This window comes from Patiria miniata, unplaced genomic scaffold (assembly GCF_015706575.1).
Source record: "Patiria miniata isolate m_02_andy unplaced genomic scaffold, ASM1570657v1 HiC_scaffold_3, whole genome shotgun sequence".
Taxonomy (NCBI): Eukaryota; Metazoa; Echinodermata; class Asteroidea; order Valvatida; family Asterinidae; genus Patiria; species Patiria miniata.
Window position 1 is genome coordinate 20067816 of NW_024037069.1, and position 18935 is coordinate 20086750.

Here is an 18935-nt window from a genome sequence, read left to right on the forward strand (position 1 = left end):
ATTCTTGTGGAAGACAAGACAGAGTCTTGTAACAAAAACACTCCACTTAACAAACAACGGAACGACAAGGACCTATTTCGAATTACTTTGCTTACTTTTCACATATGCTTGCTTAATGTAATTCGAATGACCAAACTTACAAAGCTTGAAGCTCCGGCGAATTTGCATGCTCGTTTGTGCAATTTTAATTTGAATGTCCTATTTTTGAAATGGCATGATTAAAATGTAAAATCGCATGCTCCTAATGGGAAATTGAGTGGTGTTTTTAAGTAATTGAATGTTAATCTCAACGTGCATTCAAATTGTGCGAAAATGGGTGATTGGTTGCCAATTTGGCCGCCAAATCTGCTAACTTGGCCGGGAAAACCTATACAATTAACTTTTGTGATTAAGTACAATTAAACCTTTGTCGAATGTCATCTGAAATATAGGGTTTTAAATGGGTCTAATTAGGTCAATATATCACGAAATCTCCTTTAATAGTCGGTGTTTGAAATCAAAATGAAGGTTATGTTGCATGGGTCTAAGATAATCATTTGTGTCAAAGTTATGTACCAACGCTTGTAAATGCCTTGATAGAACTGAATTCTCAAATCGTCTGAATCATCGGTTTGGAAACTGATATGACCTGTAGTTTTAATGTGAATATGAAAACTGTATGAAATGATAGTAGGCAAATTTTGAGGAATTACATGTTATTTCAGTAAGATGTAATCATTTTGTTAAACCATATTTAGACAGTGTGGTGTAATCTTGCTTAATTTTTTTCACATATTAAATTTGAATTCTTTACAATTTCATTACATACTATTTCTTAACTATTTAGATTAATTTGCTTTATTGTACTTCGTTTGTAGTCGTGTGTATAGTCTCGTTAAATGATCGATGCTCTCAAGTAACATTCCAGTAATTGATAGTAGTATAATATTGTTTAACACCATTTTCACCAGGTAGATAGAATTGTTGTTTTTGCCTTGGGTGAACGTTTGCATCCCATTTGTTCCATTTCCTGAATTGTTCTACATATCAAACTTGAATGTTGCTTATTAATAATAACACTAATTCACATCCAATTTATCGTGATAATTTGCATTTTATTAGGCTGTAGATTGCTTGATATTATTCCTTTGATAAATTGAATTGACATTTCGTCAAATTACGTCAAGATATTTGTCTAACACAAGTGTCAAAGTTGCGTCAAAAGTTTATTCTAAGGAAAGTCTCTTTTATAAAACATCCAAAAGAAGCATAGTCCATCGGACACATTTTTCATTGAAAGCACTCTGAGACATTTCAACTTTGATTTCTTCCAAAGATGTTCATCTTTGCATTATTTTTAAACTCTCATTGTGATGTTTTACCGGTAGTTATGTAATTATTTATATTGTAATGCATACAGTTTTTACCTCTGTCTATTTTTAAAAATGTTTTTTTTTTTTATGTAAACCTGCCCAAAATTTAGCCTTTTAATAATAATCTAATCAAGATTAGCTATATTAGACATTGACCTCGATTTCATGATGTAATGTTTACTGTACAGGGAGTGCGTTCGATTACTTCCCCCAGCTTAATCGCGCCTGGCTCCTCTCGTGATGACAGACATGCGCAGTGGAGCTAAATAAACGAATGGTTTCGGGTAAAGTTCGTGCAAGAGCTGGAAAGTTGAACTTTGACATGACACTGATGAGGCGCCCGCCGGACGTCACGTTGGCAGCCATGATTATTGCATGGCCTTATGGGATACTTACCCAAGTAACCGGCTCGGCGAGTCGGTTACTTGGGCCAGGCTCGAGAAAACGCGAGAAGTCACGTGAGAGGTAAATCGAACGCTGTCGCGCTTGCACGAGTAAGCGCGGGGAAGTAATCGAACGCACTCTTTGTGTGACACCGAGATTAGTACGTGTATTATTTGTATTTGGACACAAAACGCACTATAGACCCTTAGCATCAAGTAGCCATGTTTGAGGCATTTTGTGTAGTTTTTAATGAATGCATAAAGGTCTACCCATGCACACCCCAAGAATGGCTGCAAAGCTAATGATCTATGAATTTATTAGATTGACATTAGATTTACTTGTAATTAAATTTCACATTTTGGAATTAAAATTCCTTTGACATAAACTAAACATCAGCTATTGTATACGGTACAAAACGGTAAAAATTAAACAAGCGGCTTGTTCAAAGCAGTCTTGATGAAGAGTGAATTACGTACCAAACTAGAAGTGCGAGATATCTGGTATAGGCTTCGCATAATGTGAATTAAAAGGACTGCGCAGCCTAACAACAAGAACGAATAAAAACTGGTTCCCGATCGCTCTACTCTGTACAAGCCAACATCGAAAAGAGGAATGGCGACCAGTCAGGAAGTGATAGCAACACCAAGCTTATTCATCCTTTACTTAATTAGTAATCGTGATGTGGAAAAGCACCACACAACGATAGTAATGTCTCATATTGTCAATGTCAAGGATACTTATTTTTTTTCAGCAAAAAAAAATAAGAATACTCGGAAAGATATATCATCAAACAATAAGGGTACACGTTAAATGCAACGGACATGGGTAAACAATTTCCTTAATTGGTCAAAACTAGTCTAAGATTAAAATAATACTAATAATCGTAAAAAAAAAACCCGGCTACGTCTCAGACTCAGATGAAGTAGGCACAGGAGTCTAGGTGTGGTTGCAAACAATTATGAGTTGGATGGTTAGTTCCTTGGAATGGCCTTCAGATTTATATTCTTGGGTGACATGAGACCTGCCTTGCCAACAGTTGGTGGGATCTGAAGAAAAATGAAAAGATATCATAATAAAGGTATTTAGTTAAAGGTATACTAGAATGCCGACGCAGACAGCCTAATTTAATATTTCCCCTCTGAACAGATTACCCTTCTCAGTTAGGGTTCGCTTAGTCTACAAGAACATCCCCCTTCTGAAAAAAAACCCACCGGGTAAAAAGAATATTTCTCCAGGTATCTGACTTTTTTCATGGTATAACATGTCGTATTGTGGTTTGGTAACCGAACTACCTCGGTTTCTGAGCACACATCGAAGCGATACTGCTGCATCACACGGACCAGCGCCATCTTGGCTTCCAGCAAGGCAAAGCGCATACCGATGCAGTTACGAGGACCGAGGCCGAACGGCATGAAGGTGCACGGTTTGATGGAGGCCTTGTTCTCAGGGCTGAACCTGAAACAATGAGATGTAAAATTGTGGAAAAGAAGTGACATCTGTTTGACCTTTAAATTTGAATGTTATATTATCAGCCAACGGGCAAAGGAAATAAAGTACGTGGGATTAGAGTATCTTTTGGCCGAAGAAAAACCTAGGTAGAAGTAATAAAAATCATCAAGATTGCAATCTTATATGTTAAAATTAATGAATGTAGTACAAATTATAACACTAGAGATGAAAAGTAAAAACAACTTGACGTTGTTCATCAGTTACAAGTTGTCACAGTCTGTAATAAGTGTTGGCAGGTTGGAATGACAAGGGTTATGACTGGCTGTCTCATTCTGTGACAGGCTGTGACAGGATGTGACAGGATGTATCTGTAGAATACCGTGAACAATCCTTGACAGGATATCCCGCACAGCGATATGGTTAGTTGTGACAAGTTGTGATTGTAACACGCTCAGACTTGTTATAGATGCTTCGGACAAATTGTGTCTGCCTTTCACGGATTGTAAAGATAGGTTCGGACAGGTTGTGACACGTCGTGATAACTTGTGACAAGTTGTGGTTGCCTATTGACAGATGAATACGACAGGTGGGTGACAGGTTGTAACATAGTTGGATAGTTTGTAACAGTTGTGTGACTATTAGTGACACAAATTGAGGAGGCATTACCTCTCGGGATCAAACTTCTCGGGATTGTTCCAGTATTCCTCGTCATGATGAATAGTCCAGACACTGGCAATCACTCCCACACCCTTTTCAATGGTGAGGCCCTCGTAGGTGATGGTATCATTGCACGCACGATCAAACCTACACAAAGGGAAGCACTTCATAGACAAATATAAACAAATAGGCGGGCAGCCGAATTCTCATATAAGTATGTTTCAAATCTGTAAATGATTATATTGAACGTCGGAAAATATTAAATGCATTGTTCAACCCGGAGTTACCGCCTGTTTCATATTAATTTTTATTTATTTTATTTTATATCTTCGGACAAAAATTAAAAATCTATTTAAAAGAAAAAGTGAAATTGTCCTGGTCTAGACAAAAGACCAGGACAATCATTTCGTGTTCAGGGGCGTATCACAGTCATTTTTATTGGGGGGGGAGGAATTTTTTTTAAAAAGGGCACTTGTACATCCGTTGTGAAATGTAGACAGATGTACAAATTATTGGGGGGTTAGCCCGTTCAAAAAAGGCATATGAATGGAACAAGGCAGTCTTTACAAAATATTGGGGGGGGGGGGGGGTAAATACCACACTTACCCCCCCCCCCCCCCCCCCCCCCCCCCCGCTGGTTACGCCTATGGTGTTTATCTCTTAACTGCGGATGTATACCTAGAAAGTTAAGATTCCCATTAGAAAAGTAGTCCTTCAATCCAAGTGGAGTGTAAAGTGTTTCTTACATGACTGCTGGGGGATACATGCGCAGTGATTCATTGATCACCATGTCCAGGTACTCCATCTTGCTGATGACGTCATAACCGAGGTTGTCACGTGTGGGAGCGAGGTTGTCAATCTCAGCGTGCAGTTTCTCTTGCGTGTCTTGGTTGGTAGCCAGCAGGTAGGCGGTGAAGCCCAGCAGCGTGTTGGTGGTCTCGTAACCAGCCAGGAAAAACGTGAGCGACTGATGAGGACAAGAAACAAAAATAGTGCAATGCATTCTTTGACAATTAAAGCGTTGCAACGTGTTCTGTGCCCGAATGCCATTGAGGGAGCCATCGTATTTACGTGCCAAGCAAACTCGGCCGGGAACCAGTGATGGGGAAACTGTGTCACACTAGACTATGTCTGGTAAACTGTGATGGTTTAGCAAAGCTTTCCTCAGTAACGTTGGTAGTGTGCATGGAATAGCTCAAAGAAATCGTTTGCGGGCAGTGAAAAAAACCCATTTAGTTTCGTTAAAAGTTCTATAAAATCTCCATTAACTAATTGTAGGCAAACCCCAAACCCCTCGATAAATACAGACAGCATTCTCCTTCGATGACCGATAGGCATATAGGCTATCTCGCTTCTCAAAGTTTCCGATGCGCAATTAAAACCCTACTACAAATTCACCTGCGCCATGACATCCTCTGTCGACAGGAGCTTGCGTTGGACCACGCCCTTTCCCTTGGCTTTGTCTGAAGAGGGCGTGTCTTCCTGATCAACCTCGGGGTCATTGTGAGCATTCAGCATCAACTGAAGAAGATCAACGCGCTGTCAAATGGAAGCAGCAGCGATAACATCTTAGGTTCGTGCTCATTACAATCTTACATTTCTATACGAAGAATTATAAGATTGCAAGGACACGTTCCTGATAAACAAAAATTACAATCTGCTTTTGTCAAGCCTTGCTTAGTTTGATATACCCCTCTCTTTTAAAGCTCTCTATGTTGGTTGACGTCATGCACTCAAGTCCACAACACGCATCGCAATGCAGGAGTCATTTTGCAAAAGGAAAACGAGCTGAAAAAGGAGTGAGTGTTTTTTTCCCAAAGATACAATTAACACCAACACATTAAAAAACTAAAGACTATTGGTTAAAGTGCATGCAAGGGACCTCTTATTAGTCATTTTTGTAAAATTAATACATCTTACGAGGACAAAATCATGGGTGTCGCGAGGGGGGGGGGGGGCAAGGGGGGCACTGGGGGGCACTTGCCCCCCCCCTAGAAAAGCAAAAAAAAAGGAAGAAAAAGAAAAGAAAAAAAGAAAAGAAAAAGAGGCGCGAAGACAAAGTGGTGTAAATTTAATGAGTTCGGGGGGGGGGGGCAAAATGTCCCTGTCCCCCTCTAAAACTGATAAATCGAGAATGTGTTGAGAAATACAAGCATTTTTTTTTTTTTTTTTGCCCCCCTCTAGAAAAAATCCTGGCGACGCCCATGGACAAAATCACTGTCTTCTTGAAAACAACGCCCTCTTTGTGGGCAGCTCTTTGTTCCTCTGTGATATACATGAGTATAGACACTTTTATACATTTGTTGTTACATAGTTTTAAACAACAAAACCTATCCTCGATGAGGGCGCTATGTGCAAGGGTCTATTGGATGACTGATCTCTGAGGGCGTAAATAAATAAACAGGCCAAAAATCTATCTGCCGAGCTCATGAATTGATATATATTAGAGCGTTCTGAAAGGCATTGAAGGGCAGAGCACCTCTAGCATGGACTTGGGGCTTCCAACTCTGAGCATATTGGATGCAATTGGGTCCGAAAGTGGCGCTATTTAGCCATGTGCTGGAGGAATCCTTTTTCAAAATTGGCTACTTTTCCAGTTTGGGAAATAATCGTTTTATGGGGTGGTATGTTTTATTATCATTTTTCTGTGCAGCCTGAACACCTGTGGGTTCTGAGTATTTTTAAAAGGATTTTGAAGTATGGGTTTAAGTTCATGTACTTTGCCAAAGAGATTTCAATAAAAGTAGTCACCAAAGATTGTCCACCCTGAACATTTGCTTAGATAGTGCGAACTGTGATACAAACAACCACGCTAATTGGCAGGATTTGGGGTCCTAGAAAGGTGGTTTTCATGCCAATTGTCGTGTTCTTCTGAGCCTGTGGTCTTTTGGGTAAACGAAATATACAGGAAAAAAAATTGAGGAAACATTGCAGGCTTGCAAGACTTAATGGCATTGAAAAGGTATTCACTTAGCTAATTTGCGTTGACGAATTTAGTCGACAACACCCCAACCCCATCTCAGTTTACCATATAGCCGACTTCAGTCGACAAGGAAACATCCCTGCAGAGCACCCGCACAACAGATTCATTCAGTGCTTTTCAACAAGCTAGTATTTTATGATCTGCACCGTCCATACTGACGTAGTAAATGTTTAGTGGTACCATTACCCAACATTTGAGAAAACTTCTTCAAACCATCCATGCACAATTATGGAGTGCCATTTGGTCATGTGGTGAAATGGCCTGCAGTTTGATAAATAGGACCATATCAAAAACAGGCATAACTTTCGTATTTTTGCACATATGACCTTGATTGTCGCATCTCACGAATGAGTAAAAGTTCAATGAGCGAACTTTACAAATGGCTAAGTGAGTATCAGAAGATATCCAAAATGTAATCATGTCCAAATAATTTGGGGCCATGTGCTATTCCGTGCTTACGGAAAAACCCAAAGAGATTGGCTTGGATGGTAGATAGAGGAACAATTGTTTTTATTAGAGCTGCCGGTTAATATGAGCTTGAACTGTCAAATCTCTTAAGTTTTGAAGTTCGAGTCGAATGTAAAAGGTTGTTTGCACCACAGTGCATTATTTGCGCACTGCAGTATAGTATGCATGGGGGTGACCACAAATTCGTAGCCTTGTGGAGACTCACACACAATAGTGAACAAAACATTGTGAAGGTCTCCACAGCGCAATTTCTATAGATGAATAGGTCTCCACAAGGTTTTCACGAAATAGATATATGGGTTTTACTAAAAAAACTAGGAATTTCCAAGGTGGGTTGATCCGTCGCAAATGGAAGAGTTTTAGAAAAGGGATATTAATTCCAAATTTCAGCCAAGGAAACTCATTCTGGTTAAAATAAGAGCATTTTGAAAATTCACTTTCAAAATTGAACACTTTACTACACGGGAACAAAGAAATGTCTCCACAAGGATACACATTTTGGAGTGGGTGTGTGTGTGTGTGGTTTTTGTTTTTCAATAACTCACCCCTTTCTTAAGTTTTGAAGTTCGAGTCGAATGTAAAAGGTTGTTTGCCCCACAGTGCATTATTTGCGCACTGCAGTATAGTATGCATGGGTGTGTGTGTGTTTGTTTTTCAATAACTCACCCCTTTCAAGTGTATTTCAGTCTAAAGGTAACTCGGTCATAGTTCTTTTTCCGAGATAACATTGACAAAAGTATATAATTGACAGTGTTGAATCCGTCTGGCACATACATTTGTCCAAGCACTTGACTTTTACCAATGTGTATTTAAAAAACAGAATATGACATTATCAGCTAAAAACCGCTGCGTAAGCATTCCTTTTTGAGGGATCTGCATATAAACGACTGCGAGTTTATTTTCGATGACCAGTTGCCGACCTGATGGCACGCCTGTCTTGAACTGAACATCATGGAGCTGTTGGGGTATGATTTGTCCATGACTTGGATTCTGGCGATTGGTGCTGTGTTTGTGTATCTATGGTGGGTATGGAACTGTTATTTTTCCACTGGTGAATACAATACAAGATAGGAATGGCTTTTTCTTTGAGGTCTAAATGAATCAACTCATCAATACTTATGGGTAGATATTCATAACACATCTTATCTTTTATTGTTTCATTTTGTAATTTGCCTCTAAAAAAAGGTCTTGCTGAGGCTATAATATAAGGCCATTTTAATTTGTTTTTTTTAATTCGCTTAGCTTTACAAACTTTGCTATGCTAATACCAGGTTATTCCATTGTTATTTGCTAGCAAAAACTTGCAAACTCATTATTTCCTTAAGAAGCTGCTATGCAGGAAGCCAGCACTATAACATTTCTTTTTTCATTGCTATGCTGCAAGCGCCCTCCGTAGCTTTTTAACTTCATTTTTGTATTTGTATTTTACTGATCTCTTTCTTCTATTGCAGGTATGATTGGTGGTGTCATCATTATTTCCAGAGACGAGGCATCCCTGTAGCTGACTATATTCCTATCTTTGGGAACAGGCTGCAATGGCGTGAGGTGAAATGACAGTCTTTCGGTTTTTCAATTGGCAAATATTGCACTCAGAAGATCCATGCAACACTCACAAAACCTGTTTTGGCATGAAATAAAGGTTGTTGTGCTGACATAATCGTAAAGCGGAGGTACCAACGAAATTGAAAGATGTAAACAAAATTTGATTTTGGTTTTATGTTTTTGTTTTACTAAAGTTGGTTTTGCACCATGATATATGTTTGTTTCTTGTACATCTATTCTACTCTGACAAACCGTCCGATCTTGATAATGATGTGCACGCGCAGTTGGAGGATCGGCCGAGTTCATTTGTGATAATCTGGGAGTACAGAAGCTCGGGACACCTCAATACCGCTGCAAAATTATGGCGCATGTCTTTAATCAAAAGCACATTCTCGTTTGTGATCGCCTGCCCTGATACAAATCCAATTACATAACAGCTTGTAGAGTCCATATTCTGGTCAAGGTAATGCGCCTATCAATTGTTTCCCCACCCCTCCCCCGGGCTGCCCCGCCCAAGGCGTGGGGATTGTCACTTTTTATAGTGACAAAATCCCCACTCCTCGGGTAAAATTTAAGTGACAATCCCCGACATACATAATTATGTGGGGCGCACTAGTGATTGCCTTTCCATGTAGTACGCCAATGTTAACAAGGTAATTTGAGTGACCAAAATCCCGACCCTGGGGCATGAAAAACGTGACCAAATCCCGACCTCGGGCCTGGGGTAGTGAGGGGGGGGGGGGTAGGGGGAAGGGGGGGGGGTGGTAAATTTGATAGGCGCATAACCATTATATATTTTTTTCTAAAGCAACGGCAAACTCCACCCGCAGAGCCTCTTCCATTGACCGTTATAATGATTTGACATTTTCCTGCTTATTTCTGATTTTGTCGGATGCAGGGAATTCGGCAGGCTATGGACGACTATCACAAGAAGCATGGAAAGGTGGTCGGGTGAGAAATTAAGATGAAATACAGAGAAGACCGAACACATTTCATAGAACATAGCAGAGACAACAAGTAATCCAGACAGATGTCTGACTGAACATCTGAGCTTGCAAAAGTTACGGATGTCTGACTGAACATCTGAGCTTGCAAAAGTTACCATGCAGGGTAGATGTATAAAGCCCTAAAAGCAATGAAATGATTGCATATAAGAACACAAGATCAGTTTAATTTTGGGCAAGTGAAAGAAATCAATAGGAAACACGCACTAGTCGGCATAAGGAAGTCGGCAAAGGGCAAACCCTTCCAGTTACTTACAGACAACATCAGTAAATGTTGTCTTCTATTGTGACATTTAATTACGACGACGAATACTGCGCAATTTTTGTTTCTCATGTCATCGCTGACATTGTTGATGTTTCAAAATTGTTTTAATTTTCGTTCAGGATGTACGATTTTCAACGCCCAATTCTGATTGTCAGTGAACCCGAATTCCTGAAGAGTATCCTGGTCAAGAATTTCTCCAATTTTCCCAACCATCGGGTAATGTTTATCATATTTATAAGATACCTATTAGTACTGTTTTCTCGTAAACCTGCAGAGGAAACCTGTCATGAATATATATAGAAAGCGAAGAATATCACTTTAGAAATCAGAATGATATTAGGACTGATAAAAAACAACAAGGACCTCGCAATTTGGACAGGAAACCAAATTCACTGTAAATTTATAGGGAACACTAAAAAAAACCCAACAAAACATCAGTACATTTCCCGATAGTTAAGGAATATTCTGATAAGACCGTTACAGAGTAACAGCATTTGTTAATCGTTTTATTTGTCCCTGAGAATTTCCTCGGAAAATTTGCAAATAAATTTCCACTTGGTACACTCCGTAAGCCTATAAATATAAGGATGCGAAGGCTGGGGTTCGAAATTTGATGAAGTTTGATCCAAAACATTCTCCAATTTTCTCTTCCACTTGACAAAAAGCCTTTACAATACGAGACCGGTGCTCACCCCACATGTAGAGGTTCACGCAGTCTCTTTGAGAGGAAGTGTGAAGAGTACGATAACGGATCGGCGGTGATTGCAATCAGTCTATCATCTTTCTTTCCAATACAGAATCCGCCTATGGTTATCTTGGACCCGTCCCCAGTCGGCAGAGGCATGTTCTTCTTGGTTGATAACGACTGGAGAAACATCCGCAACACGCTGACACCGTCATTCACCGCAGCTAAAATGAAATATGTAAAGTATTATTATATTCCCTCCAGCACTCAACAATATTTCAAATCATGACAAAATTAAACAGATTTCTTTTTTTTGCTTCTTAAATTAAAACTATTAACTCCTCGAAGGGGTAGTTCGCTCTCAATCCCTAAAAAAATGTGCAGATAGAAAACGACGAACAGCGGTTGAGTTTTATTGTAGGAGTGAAATATTCTAGACGATGATATTGAACTGAATTGAATTGAATGAGCTTTGTTTACGGAGCACAATGCTCAGCCGTGACAAACCATTTGTGGAGCGAATGAGTATTACCTGTCACGACGCCATTTTGGCGGTTCAAACATAATACAGACGGAACTTCATAGGTAATTGACGTCAGTTTACCCGTTGATATACCTCCGAAATTATAGGCCTACCATTTTTTCCTCAATCTTTTTGATTGGGAGAGAGAAAAATAGTACTCCGTAGTACGTCGTTCCCCTGAACTTGATATTTTCATTTATGTCTTGTCATCACAGATGTCTCCACTGATCAACGAGTGTTGTGATACTCTACTTACAAGTATCAGCAATGCACGAAGTGAAGGCAAGGCCATAGACTGCAGAACGTAAGTTGGATCATTGAGCAAGGACCCTATGGTCGGATAGGGTCTGTGATTTAGCGCAAGCCTTTTGGCGATAGCGTCCTCTTTGCATCATATTACGGTAAATTGTATAGAGAGGGCATAGCGCAGAATCTCCGCCCCTTCAGAAAGAGTCTTTTTCTCTTAGAAGGTTTTTAAAAATGGAAGTCCCCCTCATGAAAAAAAAAAATATATCTAAACTGTTTCTCCCGCCCCTTACCCTCGGCCATCCCTTTAAGAATGGACTTAGAAAATACAAAATATCGTACTAGGGACACTACTAAGTGCTCATCCGCTCAGAACTGCTTATTATATACTGCATCAATTCAGGTTGTTTGGTGGCTTCACCATGGACGTGATTGCGTGCTGTGCCTTCGGTCTGAGTGTGAACTCCCAACAGGACAAGGATGATCCGTTTGTCCAGAATGCTAAGCTTCTCTTAGACGGCAGGGGCTTCAGAAGTATTTCGGCCTTTATTCTGTGTAAGTAGTCTGGTCACCAGACCTGATTATCGATGCTGTGTTTTGTCACAGTGTGACATTTTTGCTGTTAACCAAGAAATGTATGCGGTTCTTTTCTGACACGTGCGCTAAACTTCACCGGGCTGTTTGGGTGCTAGTCGTGATTCCAGTCGCACATGTTCCGTGAGTGCATCGCATGCTGGAAACAACATGTGTGTATTGGTGCTGTGTTCAAGCACTACACATGACGTGTACTTGTACATTGAATCGTGTGAAATCATGGACACCGTGGCTGGGGAAAACGTCCTAAAAGACTTAGATTTACCGACTGGAAATACGTATGCGTATGACACAATGTCCGCCGCGTCAGAAGTAAGTAACCGTTATTTGTCTTTTCTCAGGAACAGTGCGACGTTAAGTTAGTTGCTTTTCCACCAGACCTTTGAAATAGGATAAGTAAACAATCTTACACTTAGAAATTTCGGCGCTTCGGTACGATGTGCCCCTTTAAATTCGCTTCTCAAACGCTTGTGAAGGAAACGCGGATGCCGCAAAGCATTGTTGGTAGGTCAATTTCCTTACGTATGTACGTAACTATATTGCGTAAGCATTTGTCATACGCGGACGGAGGTAGTGTCCGGTTCAACAGAATCCAAGGTCGCTAGCGCCCTTGAATACGGTTATTTAACAATGATTTGGAATGTGCGGATGTTCGATGTTGATTGTTTTATATTCTGACAATAGACAACTGTCTTTTTTTCGCAGCTTCCTTTCCATTCCTGGCACCCGTGTTTGCTTACTTCAGAGTTGGCTTATTTTTCGACCCATCGGCTGTGAAGTTTTTCCTTGGAGTGACGGAGTCTGCGCTCAAGATGCGCAATGAGGAGGGTGGCAAATCCTCCAAAGTAAGTCACTTCCAAAGTACGCAGAAAACACAAAGTGAGTAATTTGACTCAATATCGTAACAATTGAGTCATTTTGTCCATGTAGTGAGACACTTTGAGCCAAAGTGTGTCACTATACGGACAAAATTACTCATTTTTTTACGATAATGAGTCGAATTACTCACTTTGTGTTTTCTGTGTAAGTCACTTCCGTAAGTCCTTTATGGTTTTGGAAGTGGTTAATTTATTATCGAGCATCCTTTTCCTGATATATCAACAGAGCAGTTTTGCAATAACGGGAGAAAAATGTATTCAATAAGTATATTAATGGAAGGCGCGAAAAGAAACACCACGCACAAAAAGGTGGGGAATTATTCTGTCTGGCATCATGCTAATTAAAAATTAATTCATTGGAATTAAAATTTCATAATATTGTTGTTCAGGTAAAATACTATCATTAGTCATACACAATGCAATGTCTCATTATATCTTTGGAAAATGTAAGAATACATATACGACACAACATTGGCAAATAATCCTACTTCTCAAAACTGTACAACAATGAAAAACTTCAACGACGTGGAACATGGGGATCCACTTGTGTATGAAACCCATTAACCTTTGTTTGTTGACTACACATGGTTCTAATATTTGACTGGTTCGTTGGTTCCCATTTCGTAGCGTATTGATCTCTTGCAACTGATGCTGAATGCTCACAATGACACTGATGTCGATCAGGAAGACACGCCCGTCCCAGGGGACGGCCCAGAAAGGGGCGTGATCCAACGCAAGCCCCTGTCAACCAGAGATATTATGGCTCAGGTGATTAAAGTTTTATTCAACTTGGCACCGCAAGCTCTAGGCTCTAGGTGTAGGAATTTAGTATACAGAGCAACCGACTTGCTTAAACTTCAATGGTGCCGATTAAAATCATGGCATTATGGACACTTAGGAATTTCAAACCTGTTTGTTTATTGAAAAAGGCGGTGAGACTAATTAGGAACCATTTTCGAGTGGTACGCACCGTAGGTCGTACGTGCGCTCAATGTTTTTTGACCATTGGGGAGCTCTTCTCAAAACAAAGGACGTTATGGCTTTGAACTGTGACCACCGAATTCGTCTACGGGTACAATTTTTCGTAACACCCCAACACCAATGCAGCAAGTAACAATTTGCAAATGTTGTTAATGACTATACCAGGCGGTTCAGTTCTTCCTGGCTGGGTACGAGACCACGAACACGCTTCTGACCTTCACTGCTTTCGTGCTGGCTACCAACCAAGATGTGCAAGAGAAACTGCACGCAGAGATTGACAACCTTGATCCCACGAAAGGCAACCTCGGCTATGACGTCATCGGCAAGATGGAGTACCTGGACATGGTGATCAGTGAAACACTGCGCATGTATCCCCCGTTAGCCTTGTAAGAATACGAATTTTGAGTTATTCCCTGCGAAAATATCTTTTTTTTGTCAAGTGACATAACATCGATTCTCTATCCTCTTATCTTTCAATTATTGTTTTTATAACATTAGGCCTAGGCCTATATAAGAAAAGTTTTACGAGGCGAACCTCAGAAACACTCAGACCTGCAGCTGATTTGTTTGTTTAACTTCAATGGGTTCGACCTTAATTTTTTTGTTCACTAGCCAGCCGGGCTACTGAAACAGACTCTTAACTAGCCCGCGCGCATTTTCACTAAATAGCCCGCTTGTTTTTGTTAGGGAGTGTCTCATATACAACAATGGGCATACATGTAAAACGTGTATCCTGAGGCAACCTTGTCAGTGTTAACAGATCTAATAATTTAACGCTAAACAATTAATAAAATGAGACACCAATTGACGCAGGTTTGCTTTCTGAATTAAATAATAATTTTTTTTCCTGTCCTTTCATCTTTGCCGTAGCCCAATAATGTTTGACTAACCAGCCGGGCTACTTAAAGGGAATATACATCATTTGCTTTTGCTGTAATTTTCAGAAATGGATGGAATTGGGGGGTTGGAAATAAATAGCAAATATAGTTACACTGACTTTTTTGAGGTTTTGGGTTCGAAAATGCTATAAAAACCAAGAAAAACAATCATTTTCCTGTAGTCTGGTTCCCTGTCTCCATATAAAAAGAAACAGAGCAATTTACATACATTGGGCAATTGTAAGGTCAGGGAACCAGTCTAGCTGGCTTATACCCGTTCATAGGTGTGTAATCGATTGCAAACAAGTGCGATTGTCAATTGTGGCCAGTATTAGAAAAAAACGCTGGTCGGCCGACCAGCGTTGGAAATTGACACAAAAATACCAATTTTCTTGAAAATGACAGTACACCAGGTGCCATGATTTTACAGGATGCTTTACACTGTCATTCACTAACAGTCCAGCAAGGTATTTCAAAATGATTTGGTAGTTTTATTTTTGATGTTTGAAAATGTTATATTTTCCTTTAAAGGGAATATACATCATTTGCTTTTGCTGTAATTATCAGAAATGGATGGAATTGGGGGGGGGGGGTTGGAAATATATACCAGATATAGTTACACTGACTTTTTTGAGGTTTTGGGTTCGAAAATGCTATAAAAACCAAGAAAAACAATCATTTTCCTGTAGTCTGGTTCCCTGACTCCATATAAGAAGAAAAAGAGCAGTTTACATACATTGGGGAATTGTAAGGTCAGGGAACCAGTCTAGCTGGCTTGTACCCGTTCATAGGTGTGTAATCGATTGCAAACAAGTGCGATGGTCAATTGGGGCCAGTATTTGAAAAAAAGCCCAGTTTTTTTCCAACGCTGGTCGGCCGACCAGCGTTTGAAATTGATACAAAAATTCCACTTTTCTTGAAAATGACAGTATACCAGGTGCCATGATTTTACAGGAAGCTTTACACTGTCATTCACTAACAGTCCAGCAAGGTATTTCAAAATGATTTGGTAGTTTTATTTTTTGATGTTTGCAAATGTTGTATTTTCCCTCTAAGGAATAATTTAACTAGCACGCCGCTGTTTTGACTAGCATTTGGCTTATTCATTCTTCGAGTTGATTGCAGTCTCGATAGCGGGCAGCAACTTTTGTATTACCTTTTCTATAATTGCCCCAACCTTCTTCGTTTGGCTTTTCAAATACTATATTTTGTCTTCTGAAAACGATTTTACTAGACTGGAAATTATTAAGATATAATGATATCCACAGTTTATCTGTGAAGGCCCATAATAACATTTACTGAAATGTTTTTTTTCTCAGGCTTAACCGGGTCTGCAATGAGACAGTATGTTGCGATGGCCTCGTCATTGAAAAAGACATCCACGTGTTAATTTGCGTCTGGAACCTTCATCATAGCGAGGAATACTGGAACAACCCGTACAAATTTGATCCTGAAAGGTACAATTAGATGATATAAATACAAATCTTCTAAGCTCTGTTGACTGTTTTGGATTGCGTTCCTGTGATGTGGTATAGGTTTTCCCGGCCAATTTCCTACAATGTTCATTCACTTCTGAAAATCGGTCATTCATTTTCGACTGAATTTGAGAATCGTTTTGAACGCACGTTTCTTTTTCGCTATACCAAAACATTCGATTCCATTTCAGTTCAATCAATTAAGTGATTGAGCAGCACCTTTCGTTTATGTCCATTAAGATTCGTTTACAGGACTTCTTTTTCGCTTTTTAGAGGGCTATTTCAAACATTCACCATTCTATTTCAATTTGAGTTTAATGCCATTGGCACCAGATACAATGACGGGTTTCTTTTTCATTAACCGTCAATCAAATTAGCTGTGCCTGAAATCAATTTAGAAAAGGTATGCTTGCGTATAATGCACGGGTAACTTAAATGGCCGTTTGTTTTTCAAAACCGAATGCACAGACAATGAAAACGGTTAAACTTTCGTTGAATTGAAATGGGATTCAAGACAAATTCAGACGAAAACGAAGGACTGATTTTCAGAAGTGAATGAATATTTCAGGAACGCGTTCAAATTTCAGATTCGCGATAGAGGGATATTCGCATATACTCAACGGTCAGAAGATTGGTCACAATATTGAAATAGTGGTGCAAAGTTCACATGTGTCAAGGAGCATTTACCGGATATGTTAGTTTCTGTTTGCTGGCTAATTGCAGTGCACACTGGATATACCTTTACATTTAAAAGGTTTCCCAATATTTAATCATGTAATACCTGAAAGTATAAATGATGGGATTATTTCAAATTTGATTTAATTTTTTTTTGGTTGTCATTTCAGGTTCAGCCCTGAGAACAAGGCCTCCATCAAACCGTACACCTACATGCCGTTTGGCTTCGGTCCAAGAATCTGCTTCGGCATGCGCTTTGCCTTGCTGGAAGGCAAGATGGCGCTGGTCCGTATGATGCAGCAGTATCGTTTCGATGTCTGCTCTGAAACTGAGGTAATGCCAGATGAGATGAATACAATTCAATCAAGTGATATGCTTTACGCATGCGCGTTGAGCTCAGAGACTTTACTTGGATGTAGAAAAAACAACACAAACGTTGTCTTGCCCAATCTGGCCCAGAAAGCGAGAGAAAACAACAGAGATTCATTACAATACTCAACCAAAAAATGAAGCCCCCCTTAATACTTGCTTGTCTAACTCAAAAACTACTGGGCACATCTTCCTCAAACTACGACTGATCAGTACAGACATTCCTTAGCAATCCCGCCAAAGTCGTTGTTTGGCCCAAAACAGTGATAATGTGTAAAAAATTATGCAATTTATGAGAAATGGTACCGAAAAAAGTTGCACTTTTGTGTACGTGCAAGGTGAGTGTGAACCACAACCTGCACGAAAACCAAAGTGCAACTGTTTTCGGTATCATTTGTCATAAATTGCATAATTTATTTGTACACATTATCACTGTTTTGGGCCAAATAAAGAGTATGGTGGATTGCTAAGGAATTTCTGTACTGATTAGTCGTTATTTGAGCGAGATGTGCTCAGTAGTTTTTGAGTTAATCAAACAAGTATTGGAAGGCGGGGACTTTCTTTTGACGTTGAGTGTAGTTTCGTTACCTTTCGGTTACTAAATCACGGAATGTCCCTCAAAAAGTCTGCCTTGCTTTGGCAGGCATGATAAGATTGAAGAATACTATCAACCAGACGATAGAGCCAAGGTCTTATAAAGTCTAATGTGATTATCACTGTGAATTTGTTTTCTTCAGATTCCGATTCCGCTCAGCAAGACTGGACTTATTGCTCCCAAGAAGCTGATGTTGAACATCCTGCCGAGGAACTAAAACCACCTCACCGTGTGTGTTTTTGTTTTCTGATTTTCGAAGCATCACTTGTTCTCTAGGGGCAGTTTTCACGATATTTCTTTTAATTATTTTGAGCCTTTTGTAGACTTTTTCTCGATGCCCCTTATCGCCAAACATGGGTACACCCCTTCCCGTACAATATGTTTAAAGAGAGTTAAGTACAATTAAACCTTTGTCGAATGTCATCTGAAATATAGGGTTTTAAATGGGTCTAATTAGGTCAATATATCACGAAATCTCCTGTAATAGTCGGTGTTTGAAATCAAAATGAAGGTTATGTTGCATGGGTCTAAGATAATCATTTGTGTCAAAGTTATGTACCAACGCTTGTAAATGCCTTGATAGAACTGAATTCTCAAATCGTCTGAATCATCGGTTTGGAAACTGATATGACCTGTAGTTTTAAGCATGTGAAAACTGTTTTGAGGAATTTTGAGGAATTACACGTTATTTCAGTAAGATGTAATCATTTTGTTAAACCATATTTAGACAGTGTGGTGTAATCTTGCTTAATTTTTTTCACATATTACATTTGAATTCTTTACAATTTCATTACATACCGTATTGTACTATTTCTTAACTATTTAGATTAATTTGCTTTATTGTACTTCGTTTGTAGTCGTGTGTATAGTCTCGTTAAATGATCGATGCTCTCAAGCAACATTCCAGTAATTGATAGTAGTATAATATTGTT

General features: G+C 39.5%; 2 protein-coding genes across 2 annotated transcripts; one reads left to right on the forward strand and one right to left on the reverse strand.

Moving 5' to 3' along the window:
- Window positions 1-2696: 2696 nt before the first annotated feature.
- Window positions 2697-6120, reverse strand: LOC119736542 (cytochrome P450 3A41-like). The gene is made up of 5 exons (XM_038210556.1): window positions 6061-6120; window positions 5241-5381; window positions 4589-4809; window positions 3029-3191; window positions 2697-2782 (listed from the first exon to the last, which is right to left on the reverse strand). The coding sequence occupies exons 1-5, from the start codon at window positions 6118-6120 to the stop codon at window positions 2708-2710; spliced, it is 660 nt and encodes a 219-aa protein (XP_038066484.1). The 3' UTR covers window positions 2697-2707.
- A 2017-nt stretch (window positions 6121-8137) lies between these two features.
- Window positions 8138-18411, forward strand: LOC119738846 (cytochrome P450 3A24-like). The gene is made up of 13 exons (XM_038213815.1): window positions 8138-8315; window positions 8745-8838; window positions 9734-9786; window positions 10224-10320; window positions 10902-11027; window positions 11528-11616; window positions 11962-12113; window positions 12858-12997; window positions 13658-13798; window positions 14177-14397; window positions 16209-16346; window positions 17210-17372; window positions 18146-18411. Exons 1-13 carry the CDS (start codon window positions 8245-8247, stop codon window positions 18218-18220), a joined length of 1560 nt encoding a protein of 519 aa, XP_038069743.1. The 5' UTR covers window positions 8138-8244; the 3' UTR covers window positions 18221-18411.
- Window positions 18412-18935: the final 524 nt, after the last annotated feature.

Excerpts from the sequence above, each read along its gene's own strand:
- LOC119736542 (XM_038210556.1), bottom strand. The coding sequence starts at position 6,120 with ATGTATATCACAGAGGAACAAAGAGCTGCCCACAAAGAGGGCGTTGTT. Across the intron at positions 5,382-6,060 it reads GCGTTGTTTTCAAGAAGACA|CGCGTTGATCTTCTTCAGTT; the intron begins GTGATTTTGTCC and ends TCCATTTGACAG. Across the intron at positions 2,783-3,028 it reads ATGTGTGCTCAGAAACCGAG|ATCCCACCAACTGTTGGCAA; the intron begins GTAGTTCGGTTA and ends ATTTTTCTTCAG.
- LOC119738846 (XM_038213815.1), top strand. The coding sequence starts at position 8,245 with ATGGAGCTGTTGGGGTATGATTTGTCCATGACTTGGATTCTGGCGATT. Across the intron at positions 8,839-9,733 it reads ACAGGCTGCAATGGCGTGAG|GGAATTCGGCAGGCTATGGA; the intron begins GTGAAATGACAG and ends TGTCGGATGCAG. Across the intron at positions 11,617-11,961 it reads AAGGCCATAGACTGCAGAAC|GTTGTTTGGTGGCTTCACCA; the intron begins GTAAGTTGGATC and ends GCATCAATTCAG.